The 21661-nt window shown below is 45.4% G+C and overlaps 1 protein-coding gene across 1 annotated transcript in view; it reads left to right on the top strand.

Moving 5' to 3' along the window:
• LOC109884498 (retinal-specific phospholipid-transporting ATPase ABCA4) overlaps positions 1 to 21661 on the top strand; it is a 108962-nt gene that overhangs the window by 70973 nt on the left and 16328 nt on the right. Inside the window, 17 exon segments of the mRNA XM_031809885.1 lie at positions 1472 to 1529; positions 5809 to 5877; positions 6275 to 6444; positions 6804 to 6928; positions 7450 to 7548; positions 7707 to 7896; positions 9726 to 9820; positions 13034 to 13066; positions 14030 to 14135; positions 14431 to 14505; positions 15592 to 15761; positions 16870 to 17047; positions 17310 to 17425; positions 17975 to 18122; positions 18657 to 18780; positions 19655 to 19784; positions 20007 to 20127. Of these exon segments, the coding sequence (XP_031665745.1) occupies positions 1472 to 1529; positions 5809 to 5877; positions 6275 to 6444; positions 6804 to 6928; positions 7450 to 7548; positions 7707 to 7896; positions 9726 to 9820; positions 13034 to 13066; positions 14030 to 14135; positions 14431 to 14505; positions 15592 to 15761; positions 16870 to 17047; positions 17310 to 17425; positions 17975 to 18122; positions 18657 to 18780; positions 19655 to 19784; positions 20007 to 20127 (2007 nt within the window).

Below are 21661 nucleotides of genomic sequence, written 5' to 3'. Positions count from 1 at the left end.
AAGCTAGACAAGCATTTGTGTAAGTTTATCGATAGCCTAGCATAGCATTATGCCTTGCTAGCAGCAGGCAACCTTGTCACAAATCAGAAAAGCAATCAAATTAAATCGTTTACCTTTGATGAACTTCGGATGTTTTCACTCACGAGACTCCCAGGTAGATAGCCAAAGTTAATTTTTTCCCAAAATATTATTTTTGTAGGCTGAAATAGCTCCGTTTGTTCTTCACGTTTGGCTGAGAAATCGCCCGGAAATTGCAGTCACGAAAACGGCGAAAAATATTCCAAATTAGCTCCATAATATCGACAGAAACATGGCAAACGTTGTTTATAATCAATCCTCAAGGTGTTTTTCTAATATCTATTCAATAATATATCCGTCAGGACAATTAGTTATTCAGTAGGACCGATTGGAGTAATGGCTACCTCTGTATTTTACGGGAGAATCTCTCTCGGAGCCACCATGTGACCACTTACGCAATGTGGCCGCCTACGGCTATTCTTCAACATAAATGCGTAAAACTACGTCATAGTGCTGGAGACACCTTGGGGAATACGGAGAAAGTGTAAGCTCGTTGATGGCACATTCACAGCTCAATAGGGACTCATTGGAAGCAGCGCTTTCAAAACCTGGGGCACTTCCGGATTGGATTTTTCTCAGGATTTCGCCTGCAACATCAGTTCTGTTATACTCACAGACAATATCTTTACAGTTTTGGAAACGTTAGAGTGTTTTCTATCCAAAGCTGTCAATTATATGCATATTCTAGCATCTGTTCCTGACAAAATATCCCGTTTAAAACGGGAATGTTTTTTTTCAAAAATGAAAATACTGCCCCCTAGTACCAACAGGTTATTAACCACTCAACACAGAATAGCCGCATGTGTGTGCATACTCTCTCAAATCGTTTGGAGAAAATGTTTATATTTTATTCAGCTTTGTTCAATTGTATTCTTCATACTACAAAATAATGCCACAGAATTCTCAGCAAATCTTGTCTGCTCAATGAACTAGTGTAGAACATAGCCATATGGCACAGCCAGATCAGGACCTAACAGAAGGATTGACTCAGAGGATGCTATTCTGATCTTCTGAAATATACTACATTTTCTTCATATCATGTTTCTTTAGACCTGTCTAAAATAAATCATGGATTTATTGTGAAGGTGTAGAATATATTACATGGATTTATTAGACTTTTTAAAATGTAGGTCTGCATCAGTGGCTTGTAGGCTGTGTGGGGAAGCCAGGCGATGCTAAATGTGTTTACGTTAATTAACGGTCAATTACCGTGAGACCGACCGTTATTCACTTGACAATCACCGGCTGACGAAATGTCATGACCGCCACAGCCCTACTCGGGATCATGGTGAAACTTGGCACACATGGTCAGGTTTACAAGAGTAGGTGGCCTGTATTCTATTTGAACACATACATTGGGTCCAAATGAATAGCTGATGTTTCTTCCTTCCAGATCTTTCTGAAGGTGACAGCAGATGGGGAAGAAGCAGCAGCCAATGCCAAAACTCCAGGTAAATGCCACACTCACTGTCCCTACAGTCTACTCCTCTCCAATCTACCACACTCACTGTCCCTACAGTCTACTCCTCTACAATCTACCACACTCACTGTCCCTACAGTCTACTCCTCTCCAATCTACCACACTCACTGTCCCTACAGTCTACTCCTCTCCAATCTACCACACTCACTGTCCCTACAGTCTACTCCTCTCCAATCTACCACACTCACTGTCCCTACAGTCTACTCCTCTCCAATCTACCACACTCACTGTCCCTACAGTCTACTCCTCTCCAATCTACCACACTCACTGTCCCTACAGTCTACTCCTCTCCAATCTACCACACTCACTGTCCCTACAGTCTACTCCTCTCCAATCTACCACACTCACTGTCCCTACAGTCTACTCCTCTCCAATCTACCACACTCACTGTCCCTACAGTCTACTCCTCTCCAATCTACCACACTCACTGTCCCTACAGTCTACTCCTCTCCAATTTACCACACTCACTGTCCCTAAAGTCTACTCCACTGTCCCTACAGTCTACTCCTCTGTCCCTACAGCCTACTCCTCTGTCCCTACAGTCTACTCCTCTGTCCCTACAGTCTACTCCTCTGTCCCTACAGTCTACTCCTCTGTCCCTACAGTCTACTCCTCTCCAATCTACCACACTCACTGTCCCTACAGTCTACTCCTCTCCAATCTACCACACTCACTGTCCCTACAGTCTACTCCTCTCCAATCTACCACACTCACTGTCCCTACAGTCTACTCCTCTGTCCCTACAGTCTACTCCTCTGTCCCTACAGTCTACTCCTCTGTCCCTACAGTCTACTCCTCTCCAATCTACTACACTCACTGTCCCTACAGTCTACTCCTCTCCAATCTACCACACTCACTGTCCCTACAGTCTACTCCTCTCCAATTTACCACACTCACTGTCCCTAAAGTCTACTCCACTCCAATTTACCACACTCACTGTCCCTACAGTCTACTCCACTGTCCCTACAGTCTACTCCTCTGTCCCTACAGCCTACTCCTCTGTCCCTACAGTCTACTCCTCTGTCCCTACAGTCTACTCCTCTGTCCCTACAGTCTACTCCTCTGTCCCTACAGTCTACTCCTCTGTCCCTACAGCCTACTCCTCTGTCCCTACAGTCTACTCCTCTGTCCCTACAGTCTACTCCTCTGTCCCTACAGTCTACTCCTCTGTCCCTACAGTCTACTCCTCTGTCCCTACAGTCTACTCCTCTGTCCCTACAGTCTACTCCTCTCCAATCTACCACACTCACTGTCCCTAAATCAAATCAAATCAAATGTTATTTGTCACATACACATGGTTAGCAGATGTTAATGCGAGTGTAGTCGAAATGCTTGTGCTTCTAGTTCCGACAATGCAGTAATAACGAACAAGTAATCTAACTAACAATTCCAAAAACTACTGTCTTATACACAGTGTAAGGGGATAAAGAATATGTACATAAGGATATATGAATGAGTGATGGTACAGAGCAGCATAGGCAAGATACAGTAGATGATATTGAGTACAGTATATACATATGAGATGAGTATGTAAACCAAGTGGCATAGTTAAAGTGGCTAGTGATACATGTATTACATAAGGATGCAGTCGATGATATAGAGTACAGTATCTACGTATGCATATGAGATGAATAATGTAGGGTAAGTAACATTATATAAGGTAGCATTGTTTAAAGTGGCTAGTGATATATTTACATCATTTCCCATCAATTCCCATTATTAAAGTGGCTGGAGTAGAGTCAGTGTCATTGACAGTGTGTTGGCAGTAGCCACTCAATGTTAGTGGTGGCTGTTTAACAGTCTGATGGCCTTGAGATAGAAGCTGTTTTTCAGTCTCTCGGTCCCAGCTTTGATGCACCTGTACTGACCTCGCCTTCTGGATGACAGCGGGGTGAACAGGCAGTGGCTCGGGTGGTTGATGTCCTTGATGATCTTTATGGCCTTCCTGTAGCATCGGGTGGTGTAGGTGTCCTGGAGGGCAGGTAGTTTGTCCCCGGTGATGCGTTGTGCAGACCTCACTAACCTCTGGAGAGCCTTACGGTTGAGGGCGGTGCAGTTGCCATACCAGGCGGTGATACAGCCCGCCAGGATGCTCTCGATTGTGCATCTGTAGAAGTTTGTGAGTGCTTTTGGTGACAAGCCGAATTTCTTCAGCCTCCTGAGGTTGAAGAGGCGCTGCTGCGCCTTCCTCACGATGCTGTCTGTGTGAGTGGACCAATTCAGTTTGTCTGTGATGTGTATGCCGAGGAACTTAAAACTTGCTACCCTCTCCACTACTGTTCCATCGATGTGGATGGGGGGGTGTTCCCTCTGCTGTTTCCTGAAGTCCACAATCATCTCCTTAGTTTTGTTGACGTTGAGTGTGAGGTTATTTTCCTGACACCACACTCCGAGGGCCCTCACCTCCTCCCTGTAGGCCGTCTCGTCGTTGTTGGTAATCAAGCCTACCACTGTTGTGTCGTCCGCAAACTTGATGATTGAGTTGGAGGCGTGCGTGGCCACGCAGTCATGGGTGAACAGGGAGTACAGGAGAGGGCTCAGAACGCACCCTTGTGGGGCCCCAGTGTTGAGGATCAGCGGGGAGGAGATGTTGTTGCCTACCCTCACCACCTGGGGGCGGCCCGTCAGGAAGTCCAGTACCCAGTTGCACAGGGCGGGGTCGAGACCCAGGGTCTCGAGCTTGATGACGAGCTTGGAGGGTACTATGGTGTTGAATGCCGAGCTGTAGTCGATGAACAGCATTCTCACATAGGTATTCCTCTTGTCCAGATGGGTTAGGGCAGTGTGCAGTGTGGTTGAGATTGCATCGTCTGTGGACCTATTTGGGCGGTAAGCAAATTGGAGTGGGTCTAGGGTGTCAGGTAGGGTGGAGGTGATATGGTCCTTGACCAGCAGGGCCAGAAACTGGCCTACTCCTCTGTCCCTACAGTCTACTCCTCTCCAATCTATCACACTCACTGTCCCTACAGTCTACTCCTCTCCAATTTACCACACTCACTGTCCCTAAAGTCTACTCCACTCCAATTTACCACACTCACTGTCCCTACAGTCTACTCTACTGTCCCTACAGTCTACTCCTCTGTCCCTACAGCCTACTCCTCTGTCCCTACAGTCTACTCCTCTGTCCCTACAGTCTACTCCTCTGTCCCTACAGTCTACTCCTCTGTCCCTACAGTCTACTCCTCTGTCCCTACAGTCTACTCCTCTCCAATCTACCACACTCACTGTCCCTACAGTCTACTCCTCTGTCCCTACAGTCTACTCCTCTCCAATCTATCACACTCACTGTCCCTACAGTCTACTCCTCTCCAATCTATCACACTCACTGTCCCTACAGTCTACTCCTCTCCAATCTATCACACTCACTGTCCCTACAGTCTACTCCACTGTCCCTACAGTCTACTCCTCTGTCCCTACAGCCTACTCCTCTGTCCCTACAGTCTACTCCACTGTCCCTACAGTCTACTCCTCTGTCCCTACAGTCTACTCCTCTGTCCCTACAGTCTACTCCTCTGTCCCTACAGTCTACTCCTCTGTCCCTACAGTCTACTCCTCTGTCCCTACAGTCTACTCCTCTCCAATCTACCACACTCACTGTCCCTACAGTCTACTCCTCTGTCCCTACAGTCTACTCCTCTGTCCCTACAGTCTACTCCTCTGTCCCTACAGTCTACTCCTCTCCAATCTACCACACTCACTGTCCCTACAGTCTACTCCTCTGTCCCTACAGTCTACTCCTCTCCAATCTATCACACTCACTGTCCCTACAGTCTACTCCTCTCCAATCTATCACACTCACTGTCCCTACAGTCTACTCCTCTCCAATCTATCACACTCACTGTCCCTACAGTCTACTCCACTGTCCCTACAGTCTACTCCTCTGTCCCTACAGCCTACTCCTCTGTCCCTACAGTCTACTCCACTGTCCCTACAGTCTACTCCTCTGTCCCTACAGTCTACTCCTCTGTCCCTACAGTCTACTCCTCTGTCCCTACAGTCTACTCCTCTGTCCCTACAGTCTACTCCTCTGTCCCTACAGTCTACTCCTCTGTCCCTACAGTCTACTCCTCTCCAATCTACTTCCTACCTTCTTTTTCCAACTTATGAATGTTCCTCTTTTAAGTCGTTTCTGTTGTGTTGTTGTTGTCGACGATGACGTTGTTGTTGTGAAGTGTCATGGTGTTGTGAGGTGTTTTGATGTCTTGTGTTGTGTTGTCTTGTGCTGTGAACTGTGGACCACCCTACCATAGAACAGTGGATGTTGCTGAAGAGAACCAAAAGCTGCAGTAAAGTTGGTGTGGAGGAGGGTGAACCTGAAGGTTAGAATCCGCCACTAAGCCTGTTTTCACACCAGGCGCTTGCCTAGAGACATTTAAATGGTTGGTGCCTTTAGTCTGACAAGACAAGACTCAAAGTATCACTTTGAGACATTTAAATGGTTGGTGCCTTTAGTCTGGCAAGACAAGACTCAAAGTATCACTTTGAGACATTTAAATGGTTGGTGCCTTTAGTCTGACAAGACAAGACTCAAAGTATCACTTTGTCTAAGCATGTAAGTCAGACCAAGCGAGACTATCTTTCCTGAGCTAATGCTTTAGCTCAGCAAGCTAAGCAAGCTAACACAGTTTGAGGAACCCTATGCCTAAACCTTAACCTTTGAACCTGCCGGGCAAATATATCCACTTCCTAATGACTGTCTTCTCCTACTTTACACAGAGGCTAACGGTCTGAAGCAGGCCAACGGTGGGGGTAACCATGACGACGACAGCGCAGGGAAAGGGTCGAGTCAGGTCAAAGGAGCCGATCTGGTCATGAAGCAGTTTCTGGCCCTGCTGGTCAAGAGGTTTCACCATGCTACCAGATCATACAAAGACTTCCTCGCACAGGTTTTGGACTACAACTAGATAGAGGGAGGGATGGTGTGGGGGGGGGGATGGAGGGATGGGTGGTGGGAGGGAGGGATGTTGGGGTGGAGGGATGGAGGGATGGGTGGTGGGAGGGAGGGAGGGATGTTGGGGTGGAGGGATGGAGGGATGGGTGGTGGGAGGGAGGGATGGATAAAATATAGATGGGAAGGTATTCTGGTCATAAAGCACTTCCTGGCCCTGCTGGTCAGGGGCTAGGGGCTAGGGGATGGTTTGTTATTCAGAGTTAGAATATTATACCAGGTCAGGTCACATAAGGTCAGAGTAAAACTGGGATGGTATCCCTTTGAGTAATAGTGTGAATGGTTTCGTGTCCCCAGATCGTCCTGCCTGCTAGCTTCGTCCTGATAGCCCTGATCTTCACCATGATCGTGCCTCCGTTCGGAGAGTACCCCCCCCTCATCCTCACTCCCTGGATGTATGGAAAGCAGCTAACTTTCTTCAGGTTAGTCTTTCGCAGTACGGAGAATGATATACAGGCAACTCATCAAGAGAACTCAACACAGGATTTTAATCTCAATGTCTGAATACTCTGATCCTGGCTGGTCCTGATCTCATGGTCTTGGACCAGCCACCTGAACTGTTTTGTGCTTACAGATGCATCACATTATATTAGGTATCTAACCAGGAGGTCATGACCCATGTCTTCCTGTTCTCATCACATTATATTAGGTATCTAACCAGGAGGTCATGACCCTGGTCTTCCTGTTCTCATCACATTATATTAGGTATCTAACCAGGAGGTCATGACCCATGTCTTCCTGTTCTCATCACATTATATTAGGTATCTAACCAGGAGGTCATGACCCATGTCTTTCTGTTCTCATCACATTATATTAGGTATCTAACCAGGAGGTCATGACCCTGGTCTTCCTGTTCTCATGACATTATATTAGGTATCTAACCAGTAGGTCATGACCCTGGTCTTCAACCTGTTCTTCTTCTCTTTCTTCCTCCGTTTCTCAGTAACGAGCGACTGGAAAACAACCAGATGAGACATTTCACCAAGGTGTTGCTGAACCCCCCTGGCCTTGGCACTCGCTGTATGGCAGGAAGCCCTCTACAGTGAGTACCAGCCGCTCTAGGTTGAAGACTAATATTCTGAAATCTCCCTCTACTCTACTAACTATAAATCACCAAGATCTCTGATAATGTATTGTGTGTGTGTGCGTGTGCGCGTGCGCGTGCGCGTGCGTGTGTGTGTGTTTGCTTCGTCCATACAGAAACCTGCCCTGTGAGAACGAGACATTGGGCTGGGAGACACCTGCGGTTTCTTCAATAGCCAATAACATCCTGCAGAGCCCTGAGTGGCACCCGCTAAACCCCTCCCCTTCCTGCCAGTGCAGCACCAATAAGAAGCTGACTATGTTACCCATCTGTCCAATCGGAGCTGGGGGGCTGCCCCCTATGCAGGTCAGTATACTGACTGTTCTCTGTGTCTACTGGATGTTTCTTATATGTTACAGCAGTAACCTGTCCTCCAGTAACCTGTCCTCCAGTAAACTGTCCTCCAGTAACCTGTCCTCCAGTAAACTGTCCTCCAGTAACCTCTCCTCCAGTAACCTGTCCTCCAGTAACCTGTCCTCCAGTAACCTGTCCTTAATAACCTGTCATTTAGTAACCTGTCCTTTAGTAAACTGTCCTCCGGTAACCTGTCCTCAGTAACCTGTCCTCAGTAACCTGTCCTTTAGTAACCTGTCCTCAGTAACCTGTCCTTTAGTAACCTGTCCTACAGCAGCCTGTCCTACAGCAGCCTGTCCTTTAGTAACCTGTCCTCCAGTGACCTGTCCTTTAGTAACCTGTCCTCCAGTAACCTGTCATCCAGTAACCTGTCCTTTAGGAAACTGTCCTCCTGTAACCTATCCTCCAGTAACCTGTCCTCAGTAACCTGTCCTTTAGTAACCTGTCCTCCAGTAACCTGTCCTCCAGTAACCTGTCCTCCAGTAACCTGTCCTCCAGTAACCTGTCCTCCAGTAACCTGTCCTCCAGTAACCTGTCCTCCAGTAACCTGTCCTTTAGAAACCTGTCATCCAGTGACCTGTCCTTCAGTAACCTGTCCTCCAGTAACCTGCCCTCTGTAACCTGTCCTTTAGTAACCTGTCCTCCAGTGACTTGTCCTTTAGTAACCTGTCCTCCAGTAACCCATCCTCCTCAGCCTGTCCTTTAGTAACCTGTCTGCCAGTAAGCTGTCCTTTAGTAACCTGTCCTCCAGTGACCTGTCCTTTAGTAACTTGTCCTCCAGTAACCTGTCCTTTAGTAACCTGTCCTCCTGTAACCTGTCCTCCAGTAACCAGTCCTCCAGTAACCTGTCCTCCTGTAACCTATCCTCCAGTAACCTGTCCTTTAGAAACCTGTCCTCCAGTAACCTGTCCTCAGTAACCTGTCCTCCAATAACACGTCCTCCAGTAACCTGTCCTTTAGTAACCTGTCCTCCAGTAACACGTCCTCCGGAAACCTGTCCTCCAGAAACCTGTCCTTTAGTAACCTGTCCTCCAGTAACCTGTCCTCAGACACCTGTCCTTTAGTAACCTGTCCTTTAGTAACACGTCCTCCAGAAACCTGTCCTTTAGAAACCTGTCCACCAGTAACCTGTCCTCCAGTAACCTGTCCTCCTATAACCTGTCCTCCAGTAACCTGTCCTCCTGTAACCTGTTCTCCAGTACCCCTAGCCAGTCCTAATCATTCCTCCAGTACCCCTAGCCAGTCCTAACCACTCCTCCAGTACCCCTAGCCAGTCCTAACCACTCCTCCAGTACCCCTAGCCAGTCCTAACCACTCCTCCAGTACCCCTAGCCAGTCCTAACCACTCCTCCAGTACCCCTAGCCAGTCCTAACCACTCCTCCAGTACCTCTAGCCAGTCCTAACCACTCCTCCAGTACCTCTAGCCAGTCCTAACCACTCCTCCAGTACCCCTAGCCAGTCCTAACCACTCCTCCAGTACCTCTAGCCAGTCCTAACCACTCCTCCAGTACCTCTAGCCAGTCCTAACCACTCCTCCAGTACCTCTAGCCAGTCCTAACCACTCCTCCAGTACCTCTAGCCAGTCCTAACCACTCCTCCAGTACCCCTAGACAGTCCTAACCACTCCTCCAGTACCCCTAGCCAGTCCTAACCACTCCTCCAGTACCCCTAGCCAGTCCTAACCACTCCTCCATTACCCCTAGCCAGCCCTAACCACTCCTCCAGTACCGTTTTAATGTATCCAATGTGATGGTATATGTTGTGTGTGATGTATTTGCAGAGGAAAGAGGCTACGGGAGATATACTACTGGACCTGACTGATAGAAACATTACAGACTACCTGGTTAAAACCTACCCCAGCCTCATCAGACAAAGGTAAGGGGCCCATACACCGCCAACTGTGATCATCGTCATAGACGTGTATTATATTGTATCAGACAGGTGTGGTAGAGTTACAGTCATCCATGTCAAACATCAGAAGTCAACTGGTTATATGTCAATCTGTTACAGTTGTGGTGACGTTGTATTGATTATTGATGTGACGACTGCTGCTCATCGAATGATTAACCTCTCTGAGATATGTGGAACGCTAGCGCCAACAGCTAGTGAAAGTGCAGGGCGCCAAATTCAAACCAACAAAAATCTCATAATTAAAATTCCAAGCATACAAGTATCTTACACCATTTTAAAGATACATTTCTCGTTAATCCAGCCACAGTGTTTGATTTCAAAAACGCTTTACAGCGAAAGCACCACAAATGATTGTTAGGTCACCACCAAGTCACAGAAAAATCCAGCCATTTTTCCAGCCAAAGAGAGGAGTCACAAAAAGCACAAATAGACATAAAATTAATCACTAACCTTTGATGATCTTCATCAGATGACACTCATAGGACTTCATGTTACACAATACATGTATGTTTTGTTCGCTAAAGTGCATATTTATTTAAAAAAATCTCATTTACATTGGCGCGTTACATTCAGTAGTTCTAAAACATGCATTGATTTTGTAGAGAACCACATCAAGTTACAGAAATACTCATCATAAATGTTGATAAAAATTCAAGTGTTACACATGGAATTAGAGATATACTTCTCCTTAATGCAACCGCTGTGTCAGATTTTAAAAAACTTTACGGAAAGAGCAAACCATGCAATAATCTGAGGACAGCGTTCAGACAGCAAAGCAGCCAAAAAGATATCCGCCAAATTGGGTAGTCAACATTAGTCAGAAATAGCATTATAAATATTCACTTACCTTTGATTATCTTCATCAGAATGCACTCCCAGGAATCCCAGTTCCACCATAAATGTTTGATTTGTTCGATAATGTCCATAATTTATGTCCAAATAGCCTCTTTTGTTAGGGCGTTTGGTAAACAAATCCAAACGCGCGTTCATGTCCAGCCGAACTTCGGACGAAAAGTTCAAAAAGTTTTATTCAGGTCGTAGAAACATGCCAAACTAAGTATAGAATCAATCTTTAGGATATTTTTGACATAAATCTTCAATAATGTTACAACCAGAGAATTCCATTGTCTGTAGAAAAGCAATGGAACGAGAGCTAACTCTCTCGTGACCACGTGTCATGAGCCCAAGGCACTCTGCCAGACCACTGACTCAAACAGCTCTCATGAGCCCCTCCTTTAAAGTAGAATCCTCAAACAAGTTTCTAAAGACAGTTGACATCTAGTGGAAGCCTTAGGAAGTGCAACATAACCCATATCCCACTGTATCTACAATAGGGGCTGAGTTTTAAAAAACTACAAGCCTCAGATTTCCCACTTCCTGGTTGGATTTTTCTCAGGTTTTCGCCTGCCATATGAGTTATTTTATACTCAGAGACATCATTCAAACAGTTTTAGAAACGGAGTGTTTTCGATCCTATACTACTAATAATATGCATATATTAGCATCTGGGACAGAGTAGCAGGCAGTTTACTCTGGGCACCTTATTCATCCAAGCTACTCAATACTGCCCCCATGTCACCAAGAAGTTAACGGTTTATAATGACGTGATTAAATTAATCAGGTAATTCATAACTCCTTAACCGGGGGGCACCATGGGAAAATGTGGCTTTATTGAGTTTCTATTTCCCAAATGAACTCAAAGAATATCAGAATATCAATTTTACAACAGTCACTAATTAATCAATTTCTTCTACAGTCTCATTCTGAACGTCGCATAATCTGGGAATCTGCACAAACCGAGTCTCACTAAATAAGTCCGTATCACACCAAATGAGTTGATTATTTATTTGCTAACAAGCTAAAATGCTCATATAAGATACACATACACAAACACACAGTCTAGGCTATTGATTAGAACTTAGTACGATGAACAGGTCCCTAGCGGACCAACACAATATGACACGTGTTACACAAAATGGAGATTTAAAAAGAGAGAGAAAGAGAGAGAGTACACGAGAGAAAAACACACTTGGGTGCATTTGTCAGCTATGCTTATTTTAACCCTAAACTTGCCCCGAACTGCCGCTCTTATGGGTCAGAATATAATTATGTAATTACGTGTTGAAGGTCTCCGACAGGGGTGTCTCTGCGTGGAACGAATTCCGACTCCTTTGATGACGGTCCGTCTTTGGTTACCGGGTGTAACTCTCTGTTTCTCCTCACGATGTCAGTGTCCTTTCTCTTAGTGGTCTGTTTCCTCGTCCTCACTCTGAAAAGGATGTTTTCTGAGGAGGGCTAAATCAGCCGTGCGAATGGTTCCAGAGTGGGAAGGAAAACAGTGTAGACACACGATTCCTTGGAGAGTGGTGACCGGGTGGTCCTGCTTGAATTCACCCCCTTTCGATACAGCTACTCGTCCGTAGCATAGGTTGTTAAAAGGTTCCTTTTGTCTTCTTCAACCTCGTGTTGCGTTTTGGGTTTTCTGACCACTCAGACCTTGGCTGCAGCTCAGGGTCACTTAGTCTAATATGTAAATTTTTAATTCACGTGTTTTATACCCTCGGGTCAGTAATGGGCGTTTCTACCTTTAGGGCAAATTCTCTGGGCGTAACTAGTTACGAAGGCAGGAGGTCTGGATTTTACTCAGATCCAATTTAGACAACTAACTTCACATTTCATCTTTACAAAAACATTCTCTTTGATCTGGACATTTTCTACACAACGTACAGTATGCAAACATCAGGTACATGTTAGGAAAACTCTTAAAGTTACAATGTTTTCGTTATAACGTCATAACTTAAATGTTTAATAACATAACAAATACAACATTAAATTTTCATATTCCATCTATCTTCATTACCACCATTGTGGCCTAAAGTCCATTTATTGCATGTTAATGTTCTAAGGCCGGTTCTCCATATTGAGAGGACAAAGGATTTTGTCTGCTGCCTTAGATTTACAATGGGCGTGAGGTGTCATAACCCCCCCCCATCTCCATAACTCTCCATCGCTTCCCCCTCTGCTGGGTGTGAGAGATCTCTCTGTAGGATTGTTACCACGGTAACCTGACCCGAGCAGGCCAGTCGAGACACAGTCATCCATGTCAAACAGCAGGAGTCATCTGAAGATTATGTTCATCTGTTATAGTCATTTTATTATTTTGTTTTCCATTTCCAGTTTGAAGAGCAAATACTGGGTGAATGAACAAAGGTATGCTTTTATTTATTTTCTACACATACCTCATAGCAAACTAAATATCAGTTTAAGTTTAGCTTATTTGTCATACACTGTTTTACCCTCTAGTAGAAATTATGATTTTTGTCTCGGGGGATTTTGTGTAATATGTTTGTATGGAGGCCTGTCTGTGGGAGTCCTGTCAGTTGGAGGCCTTTCTGTTGGAGGGTTGTCTGTTGGAGGGGTTGTCTGTGGGAGTCCTGTCTGTTGGAGGGGTTGTCTGTTGGAGGCCTGTCTGTTGGAGGCCTGTCTGTTGGAGGCCTGTCTGTTGGAGGGCCTGTCTTTTGGAGGGGTGTGTGTATGTCTGTGTCGTTGATCCTCAGGTCTGGGAGGCCTGTCTGTAGGAGGGTTGTCTGTTGGAGGGCCTGTCTTTTGGAGGGGTGTGTGTATGTCTGTGTCGTTGATCCTCAGGTCTGAGAGGCCCGTCTGTTGGAGGGTTGTCTCTTGGTGGGTTGTCTGTTGGAGGGCCTGTCTGTTGGAGGGGTTGTCTGTTGGAGGGGTTGTCTGTTGGAGGGCCTGTCTGTTGGAGGCCTGTCTGTTGGAGGGTTGTCTGTATGACTGTGTCGTTGATCCTCAGGTCTGAGAGGGCCGTCTGTTGGAGGGTTGTCTCTTGGTGGGTTGTCTGTTGGAGGGCCTGTCTGTTGGAGGGCGTGTCTGTTGGAGGGCCTGTCTGTTGGAGGGCCTGTCTGTTGGAGGCCTGTCTGTTGGAGGCCTGTCTGTTGGAGTGTTGTCTGTATGACTGTGTCGTTGATCCTCAGGTCTGAGAGGGCCGTCTGTTGGAGGGTTGTCTCTTGGTGGGTTGTCTGTTGGAGGGCCTGTCTGTTGGAGGGCGTGTCTGTTGGAGGGCCTGTCTGTTGGAGGGCCTGTCTGTTGGAGGCCTGTCTGTTGGAGGCCTGTCTGTTGGAGTGTTGTCTGTATGACTGTGTTGTTGATCCTCAGGTATGGAGGTCTGTCTGTTGGAGGTCAGCTGCCCATACTGGAAGTCAGCCCTAAACAGATCCAGGATACCCTCTCTCAACTGATGAAGATGCTCAACGTCACTGGGGTATTGATCACTACATACCTGGCCTAGTGGGTCAGGGCTCTGGAGCACAGGAGGCTGGTGGCACCTTCATTTGGGAGAAAGGGCTCATAGTAATGTCTGGAATGGATTTTAAGGAATGGTATCAAACACATCTTCTATGCCATTCAATCCATTCCAGACATTATTATGAGCTGTCCTCCCTTTCCCCAGCCTCCTGGGCTGGGGGCTGGAGCGTGTAGTAGTAGTGGTAGGAATTAAGGGAGTGTGATTTACAGTTGGCTCAGTTACACCATATTGTTTTTAATAATTCCGGCAGGGTCCCTACACAAAAAAATCGCTGCAGGAGATCGGACCTTTCCTCAGATACATGGAAAGTGAATACAATGTCAAAGTAAGTTAGTTACAAGCTGTCATATACCTCTGAATCACGGTATGATATTATCATGTTACCAGAGACATTATATTGTAAAACAGTACACTGATAATATTTTTATTTAAATGTTTTATTTGTGTTTGTTTTGCTATGTACACTACTGTTCAAAAGTTTGGGGTCACTTAGAAATGTCCTTGTTTTTGAAAGAAAATATCATTTTTTGTCCAATAAAATAACATCAAATTGATCAGAAATACAGTGTAGGAATTGTTAGTGTTTTGCATGTGCTATTTAATGAAGCTGCCAGTTGAGGACTTGTGAGGCGTCTGTTTCTCTAATGTACGTGTCCTCTTGCTCAGTTGTGCACCGGGGCCTCCCACTCCTCTTTCTATTCTGGTTAGAGACAGTTTGCGCTGTTCTGTGAAGGGAGTAGTATACATCGTTGTACGAGATCTTCAGTTTCTTGGAAATTTCTCGCATTGAATAGTCTTCATTTCTCAGAACAAGAATAGACTGATGAGTTTCAGAAGAAAGTTCTTTGTTTCTGGCCATTTTGAGCCTGTAATCGAACCCACAAATGCTGATGCTCCAGATCCTCAACTCGTCTAAAGAAGGACAGTTTTATTGCTTCTTTATTCAGGACAAGAGTTTTCAGCTGTGCTAACATAATTACAGAAGTGTTTTCTAATGATCAATTAACCTTTTAAAATGATAAACTTGGATTAGCTAACACAACGTGCCATTGAAACGCAGGAGTGATGGTTGCTGATAATGGGCCTCTGTACACCTATGTAGATATTCCATTAACAAATCATCCATTTCCAGCCACAATAGTCATTTACAACATGAACCATGTCTACACTGTATTTCTGATCAATTTGATGTTAATTTAATGGACAAAAAAAATGGCTTTTCTTTCAAAAACAAGGACATTTCTAAATGACCCCAAACTTTTGAACGGTAGTGTATATAACTCCATATTTCAGAATATAACAACAACAAAACATCATAAATTGAATGTACCTCTAATCCCATCCAGCTAATCCTTTTTTTTTCTTAAAAAAATGAGTTGTATATTGAACGCACCTCTGCTCCCCTAACCAGGTCTGGTACAACAACAAAGGCTGGCATGCCATGGTGGCCTTCATGAATGTGGCCAACAACGCCATTCTGAGGGCTCACCTGCCTCGTAACGTTGACCCCATGCAGTACGGCATCACAGCCATCAACCACCCCCTCAACCTCACCAAGGAACAGCTGTCTGAAGTCACTGTGTAAGTTACACTGGTTCCCTCTTTGAAAACAACACGAGAACTAATCACAGGCTTGTGCTGAGCCAATTCAATTCTTTATCCCATCAGGGGTCATGAAGAGGATTTTGCCAGTTGATTCATCGCGTAGAGTTTTTTAGGGGCGGCAGGTAGCCTGTCGGGTAGGAACATTAGGCCAGTAACCAAAAGGTTGCTGGATCGAAATCCCCGAGCTGACAAGGTACAAATCTGTCGTTCTGCCCCTGAGCAAGAAAGTTAACCCCACTGTTCCTCGGGCGCCAATGATGTGGATTAAGGCAGCCCCCCGCACCCCTCTTATTCAGAGTTAAATGCAGAAGACACATTTCAGTTGAATACATTCAGTTGTACAACTAACTAGGCATCCCCTTTCCCCTATAGCTTGTGGGCTTTGTGTTTGTTTCTCTATTATCTAACCTGTCTGTCCTGTAGGGTGAACATCTCTCTGTTATCTAACCTGTCTGTCCCCTAGGGTGACCATCTCTCTGTTATCTAACCTGTCTATCCCCTAGGGTGACCATCTCTCTGTTATCTAACCTGTCTGTCCCCTAGGGTGACCATCTCTCTGTTATCTAATCTGTCTGTCCTCTGGGGTGACCATCTAACCTGTCTGTCCTGTAGGGTGACCATCTAACCTGTCTGTCCCCTAGGGTGACCATCTAACCTGTCTGTCCCCTAGGATGACCATCTAACCTGTCTGTCCCCTAGGGTGACCATCTAACCTGTCTGTCCCCTAGGGTGACCATCTAACCTGTCTGTCCCCTAGGGTGACAATCTAACCTGTCTGTCCCCTAGGGTGACCATCTAACCTGTCTGTCTTCTAGGGTGACCATCTCTCTGTTATCTAACCTGTCTGTCCCCTAGGGTGACCATCTCTCTGTTATCTAACCTGTCTGTCCCCTAGGGTGACCATCTCTCTGTTATCTAACCTGTCTGTTTCTCTCCTCTTCCAGGTTGAAGACATCAGTAGACGGGGTGACAGCTATCTGTTATCTAACCTGTCTGTCTCTCTCCTCTCCCAGGTTAAAGACATCAGTAGACGCCGTGACAGCTATCTGTTATCTAACCTGTCTGTCTCTCTCTCCTCTTCCAGGTTGAAGACATCAGTAGATGCCGTGACAGCTATCTGTGTGATCTTTGCCATGTCCTTCATCCCAGCCTCGTTTGTCCTCTACCTGATCCAGGAGAGAGTAACTAAGGCCAAACACCTCCAGTTCGTCAGCGGGGTCAGCCCCCTTGTCTACTGGTTAGCCAACTTCTTCTGGGATATGGTACGTCTTTCAATGAATCAATAAACTGTTACTTATGAAGCCCTTTTTTTTATATCGTTATTTGTGACAAAAGTGCTTGTACATACAGCTGGGCCTTGGGGCAAGTCTGAATAAGTATTTTTTAGGTATAAAGCCATCACAGTTGTGCCCCTGGTGGCCATTTAAATTGGAATCTGATTGACCTGGACGTGTCAGTGACTTGTTTCACCCGGATTTCATCAATTGAAATGTTTTCCATATTTTCCATCTCCGGTCTCGCCAGATGAACTACTCTCTCAGTACAGCCATGGTGGTGGGGATCTTTGTGGCCTTCGACAAGAAGTGTTACACCTCACCCACCAACCTGCCAGCCCTCGTTCTCCTGCTCTTCCTGTATGGGTGAGTACTAGACATATGATTTGGGAAGCTTCTGTGTGCTGCTTATGAAGACTTTGTGGGACCTCTCCGATGCTCTGCTTCAAACCCCCTTCCCTTTTTTTACCCCCTTTTTCTCCCCAATTTCGTGGTATCCAATTATTAGTAGTTGCTGTCTTGTCTCATCGCTACAACTCCCGTACGGGCTCGGGAGAGACAAAGGTCGAGAGGACAACCCAACCAAGCCAAGCCTCACTGCTTCTTAACACAGCGCGCATCCAACCCTGAAGCCAGCCGCACCAATGTGTCGGAGGAAACACTGTACACCTACACCTGCGCGTTGAGACAAGGATATCCCTACCGGCCAAACCCTCCATAACCCGGACGACGCTAGGCCAATTGTGCGTCGCCCCATGGACCTCCCGGTCGCGGCCGGTTGCGACAGAGCCTGGGCTCGAACCCAGAGTCTCTGGTGGCACAGCTAGCACTGCGATGCGCCACCCGGGAGGCCCCAAACCCACTTTTGACATCCTAAATCTCTCTCTCTCTCTATCTATCTATCTATCTATCTAGGTGGTCAGTAACCCCCATGATGTACCCCATGTCATACATCTTTAACATCCCCAGTACAGCCTACGTCTCTCTGTCCTGCATCAACCTGTTCATCGGCATCAACAGCAGCGCCCTCACCTTCATATTGGAACTGTTCGAGAACAACCGGGTGAGGATGGGGGAGAGAGAGAGAGAGAGGGAGAGGCAGATTGTGGATGAGAGAGAGAGAGAGAGGGAGAGGCAGATTGTGGATGAGAGAGAAAGAGAGAGGGAGCAAGTCATGTTTAATTGTTGTTGTTTATTGTGTTGTTGTTTACTGTATTGTTGTTGTTCATTGTGTTGTTGATGTTGTTCTTGTTTATTGTATTGTTGTTGTTTACTGTATTGTTGTTGTTTATTGTGTTGCTGTTTGTTGTGTTGATGTTGTTTTTTGTTGTGTTGCTGTTGTTGTTTATTGCGTTGTTGTTTGTTGTGTTGTTTATTGTGTTGTGTTGTTGTTGTTTACTTTGTTGTTTATTGTGTTTTTGTTTGTTGTTTATTGTGTTGTTGTTTGTTGTGTTGCTGTTGTTGTTGTTTATTTTGTTGTTGTTGTTTATTTTGTTGTTGTCATTTATTGTGTTTATTGCATTGTCATTGTTGTTTATTGTGTTATTTGTTGTGTTGATGTTGTTGTTATTTATTGTATTGTTGTTGTGCTCCCCAGGCCTTGTTAGAGTTCAATGAGTGGCTGAAGAAAGGCCTCCTGGTCTTCCCTCACTTCTGTCTGGGCCGGGGGCTGATTGACATGGCTATGAACCAGGCGGTGACTGATGTCTATGCACACTTTGGTGAGCACAACATAGCTAGTGTTGAATCTCTATGGTTCCTCCTCCAGCCTACAACACCTCCACACTCATCTATTCTTTAAACTTCCTCCAGCCTACAACACCTCCACACTCATCTATTCTTTAAACTTCCTCCAGCCTACAACACCTCCACACTCATCTATTCTTTAAACCTCCTCCAGCCTACAACACTTCCACACTCATCTATTCTCTAAACCTCCTCCAGCCTACAACATGTCCACACTCATCTATTCTCTAAACCTCCTCCAGCCTACAACACCTCCACACTCATCTATTCTTTAAACCTCCTCCAGCCTACAACACCTCCACACTCATCTATTCTTTAAACCTCCTCCAGCCTACAACACCTCCACACTCATCTATTCTTTAACCCTCCTCCAGCCTACAACACCTCCACACTCATCTATTCTTTAACCCTCCTCCAGCCTACAACACCTCCACACTCATCTATTCTTTAACCCTCCTCCAGCCTACAACACCTCCACACTCATCTATTCTTTAACCCTCCTCCAGCCTACAACACCTCCACACTCATCTATTCTTTAACCCTCCTCCAGCCTACAACACCTCCACACTCATCTATTCTTTAACCCTCCTCCAGCCTACAACACCTCCACACTCATCTATTCTCTAAACCTCCTCCAGCCTACAACACCTCCACACTCATCTATTCTTTAAACCTCCTCCAGCCTACAACACCTCCACACTCATCTATTCTTTAACCCTCCTCCAGCCTACAACACTTCCACACCCAGCCTATTCATTTGGGCCCGTCTTTAGCCTGGTAACCAGGATCTGTTTGTGCCAACTCTTCTGAGGGTCAAGACCTGGTACATTGTCCCATGTTGTGTTTCAGGTGAGGACCGTGCCATGGATCCGTTCAAATGGGACTTTGTAGGGAAGAACCTGGTCTTCATGGCTATAGAGGGATGTGTCTATTTCCTCTTCACTATCCTCATAGAGTACCGCTTCTTCCTCGACCACTGGTGAGGAACTAGCTCCAATATCACCGTGTGGAAGGATATATATTTTTTATCCGTCTTTGCACAATAGGAAACTAAAATCCCATTTACACTGAAAATGGACCTAATTTAGTGGGTCATTCAAGTTAGAACCACGCTTATCTCAAACTCTACGTACATTCGGTGTGAAAAGGGGTTGTTTTGATCAATCAATCATTCAATCAATCAATCAATTCTCCCCTCCAGGTTATCAGACTTCCGAGGGCCCCCTCCTAAAGATGAGGACGAGGACGTGGCGGCGGAGAGAGAGAGGATCTATAACGGCGGGAACAAGAGTGACATCCTCCAGATCAGAGACCTCTGCAAGGTTAAAACCTCTCTGGGATATTGGGGACGCTAGCGTCCCGCCTTGACAACCAGCCAGTGGAAGTGCAGGGCGCCAAATTCAAAACAACAGAAATCTCACAATTTAAATTCCTCAAACATACAAGTATTTTACACCATTTTAAAGATAAACTTCTCGTTAATCCAACCACAGTGTCTGATTTCAAAAAGGCTTTACGGCAAAAGCACACCAAACGATTATGTTAGGTAAGCACCTAGTCACAGAAAAACACAGCCATTTTTCCAGCCAAAGAGAGGAGTCACAAAAAGCAGAAATAGAGATTAAATGAATCACTAACCTTTGATGATCTTCATCAGATGACACTCATAGGACTTCATGTTACACAATACATGTATGTTTTGTTCGATAAAGTTTACATTGGCGTGTTATGTTCAGTAGTTCCAAAACATCCGGGGATTTTGCAGAGAGCCACATCAATTTACAGAAATACTCCTCATAAATGTTGATGAAACTACAAGTGTTATACAAGGAACTTTAGATAAACTTCTCCTTAATGCAACCGCTGTGTCAGATTTCAAAAAAGCGTTCCCGAAAAAGCATACCATGCAATAGTCTGAGTACAGCGCTCAGACAAGAAAACAGCCAAACAGATATCCGCTATGTTGTGCAGTCAACAGAAGTCAGAAATAGCATTATAAATATTCACTTACCTTTGATGATCTTCATCAGAATGCACTCAAAGGAATCCCAGTTCCACAATAAATGTTTGATTTGTTCGATAAAGTCCCTCATTTCTGTCCAAATACCTCCTTTTTGTTCGTGCGTTTAGTACACAATCCAAACTCAAGACTCGCAGGCAAGTCCATGCTAAAGTTCTATTACAGTTCGTAGAAACATGTCAATCGAAGTATAAAATCAATCTTTAGGATGTTTTTATCATAAATCTTCAATAACCGACCAGAGAATTCCTTTGTCTGTAGAATTGCAATGGAACTCAAGCTAACTATCGTGTGAACGCGCGTGGTCAGCTCATGATAATATGCCAGACCTCTGACTCATTCCCCTCTCATTCGCCCCCACTTCACAGTAGAAGTATCAAACAAGGTTCTAAAGACTGTTGACATCTAGTGGAAGCGTTAGGAAGTGCAAAATGAGTTGAAAAACTACAAACCTCAGATTTCCCACTTCCAGGTTGGATCTGCAGGTTTTTGCCTGCCATATGAATTCTGTTAAACTCAGACATGATTCAAACAGTTTTAGAAACTTCAGAGTGTTTTCTATCCAAATCTACCAATAATATGCATATATTAGCAACTGGACCTGAGTAGCAGGTAGTGTTACTCTGGGCACCTTTTTCATCCAAGCTACTCAATACTGCCCCCCAGTCCCAAAGAAGTTAACTATCATCTTGACCCTCTGAATACGACATAGTAGACCCCTCCATCATTAACATACTTGTGCATACAGACTCCTCACAAATATCTGTTGTATCACAACCGGATGTGTCAAATGCGGTGTTTAACCTACTAGGTCAATGAAACTGTGAGGACATATC

Source organism: Oncorhynchus kisutch, linkage group LG30 (assembly GCF_002021735.2).
Source record: "Oncorhynchus kisutch isolate 150728-3 linkage group LG30, Okis_V2, whole genome shotgun sequence".
NCBI classification, from domain to species: domain Eukaryota; kingdom Metazoa; phylum Chordata; class Actinopteri; order Salmoniformes; family Salmonidae; genus Oncorhynchus; species Oncorhynchus kisutch.
The sequence above is the reverse complement of the archived record's forward strand: the minus strand, read 5'-3'. Positions and strand labels throughout refer to the sequence as shown.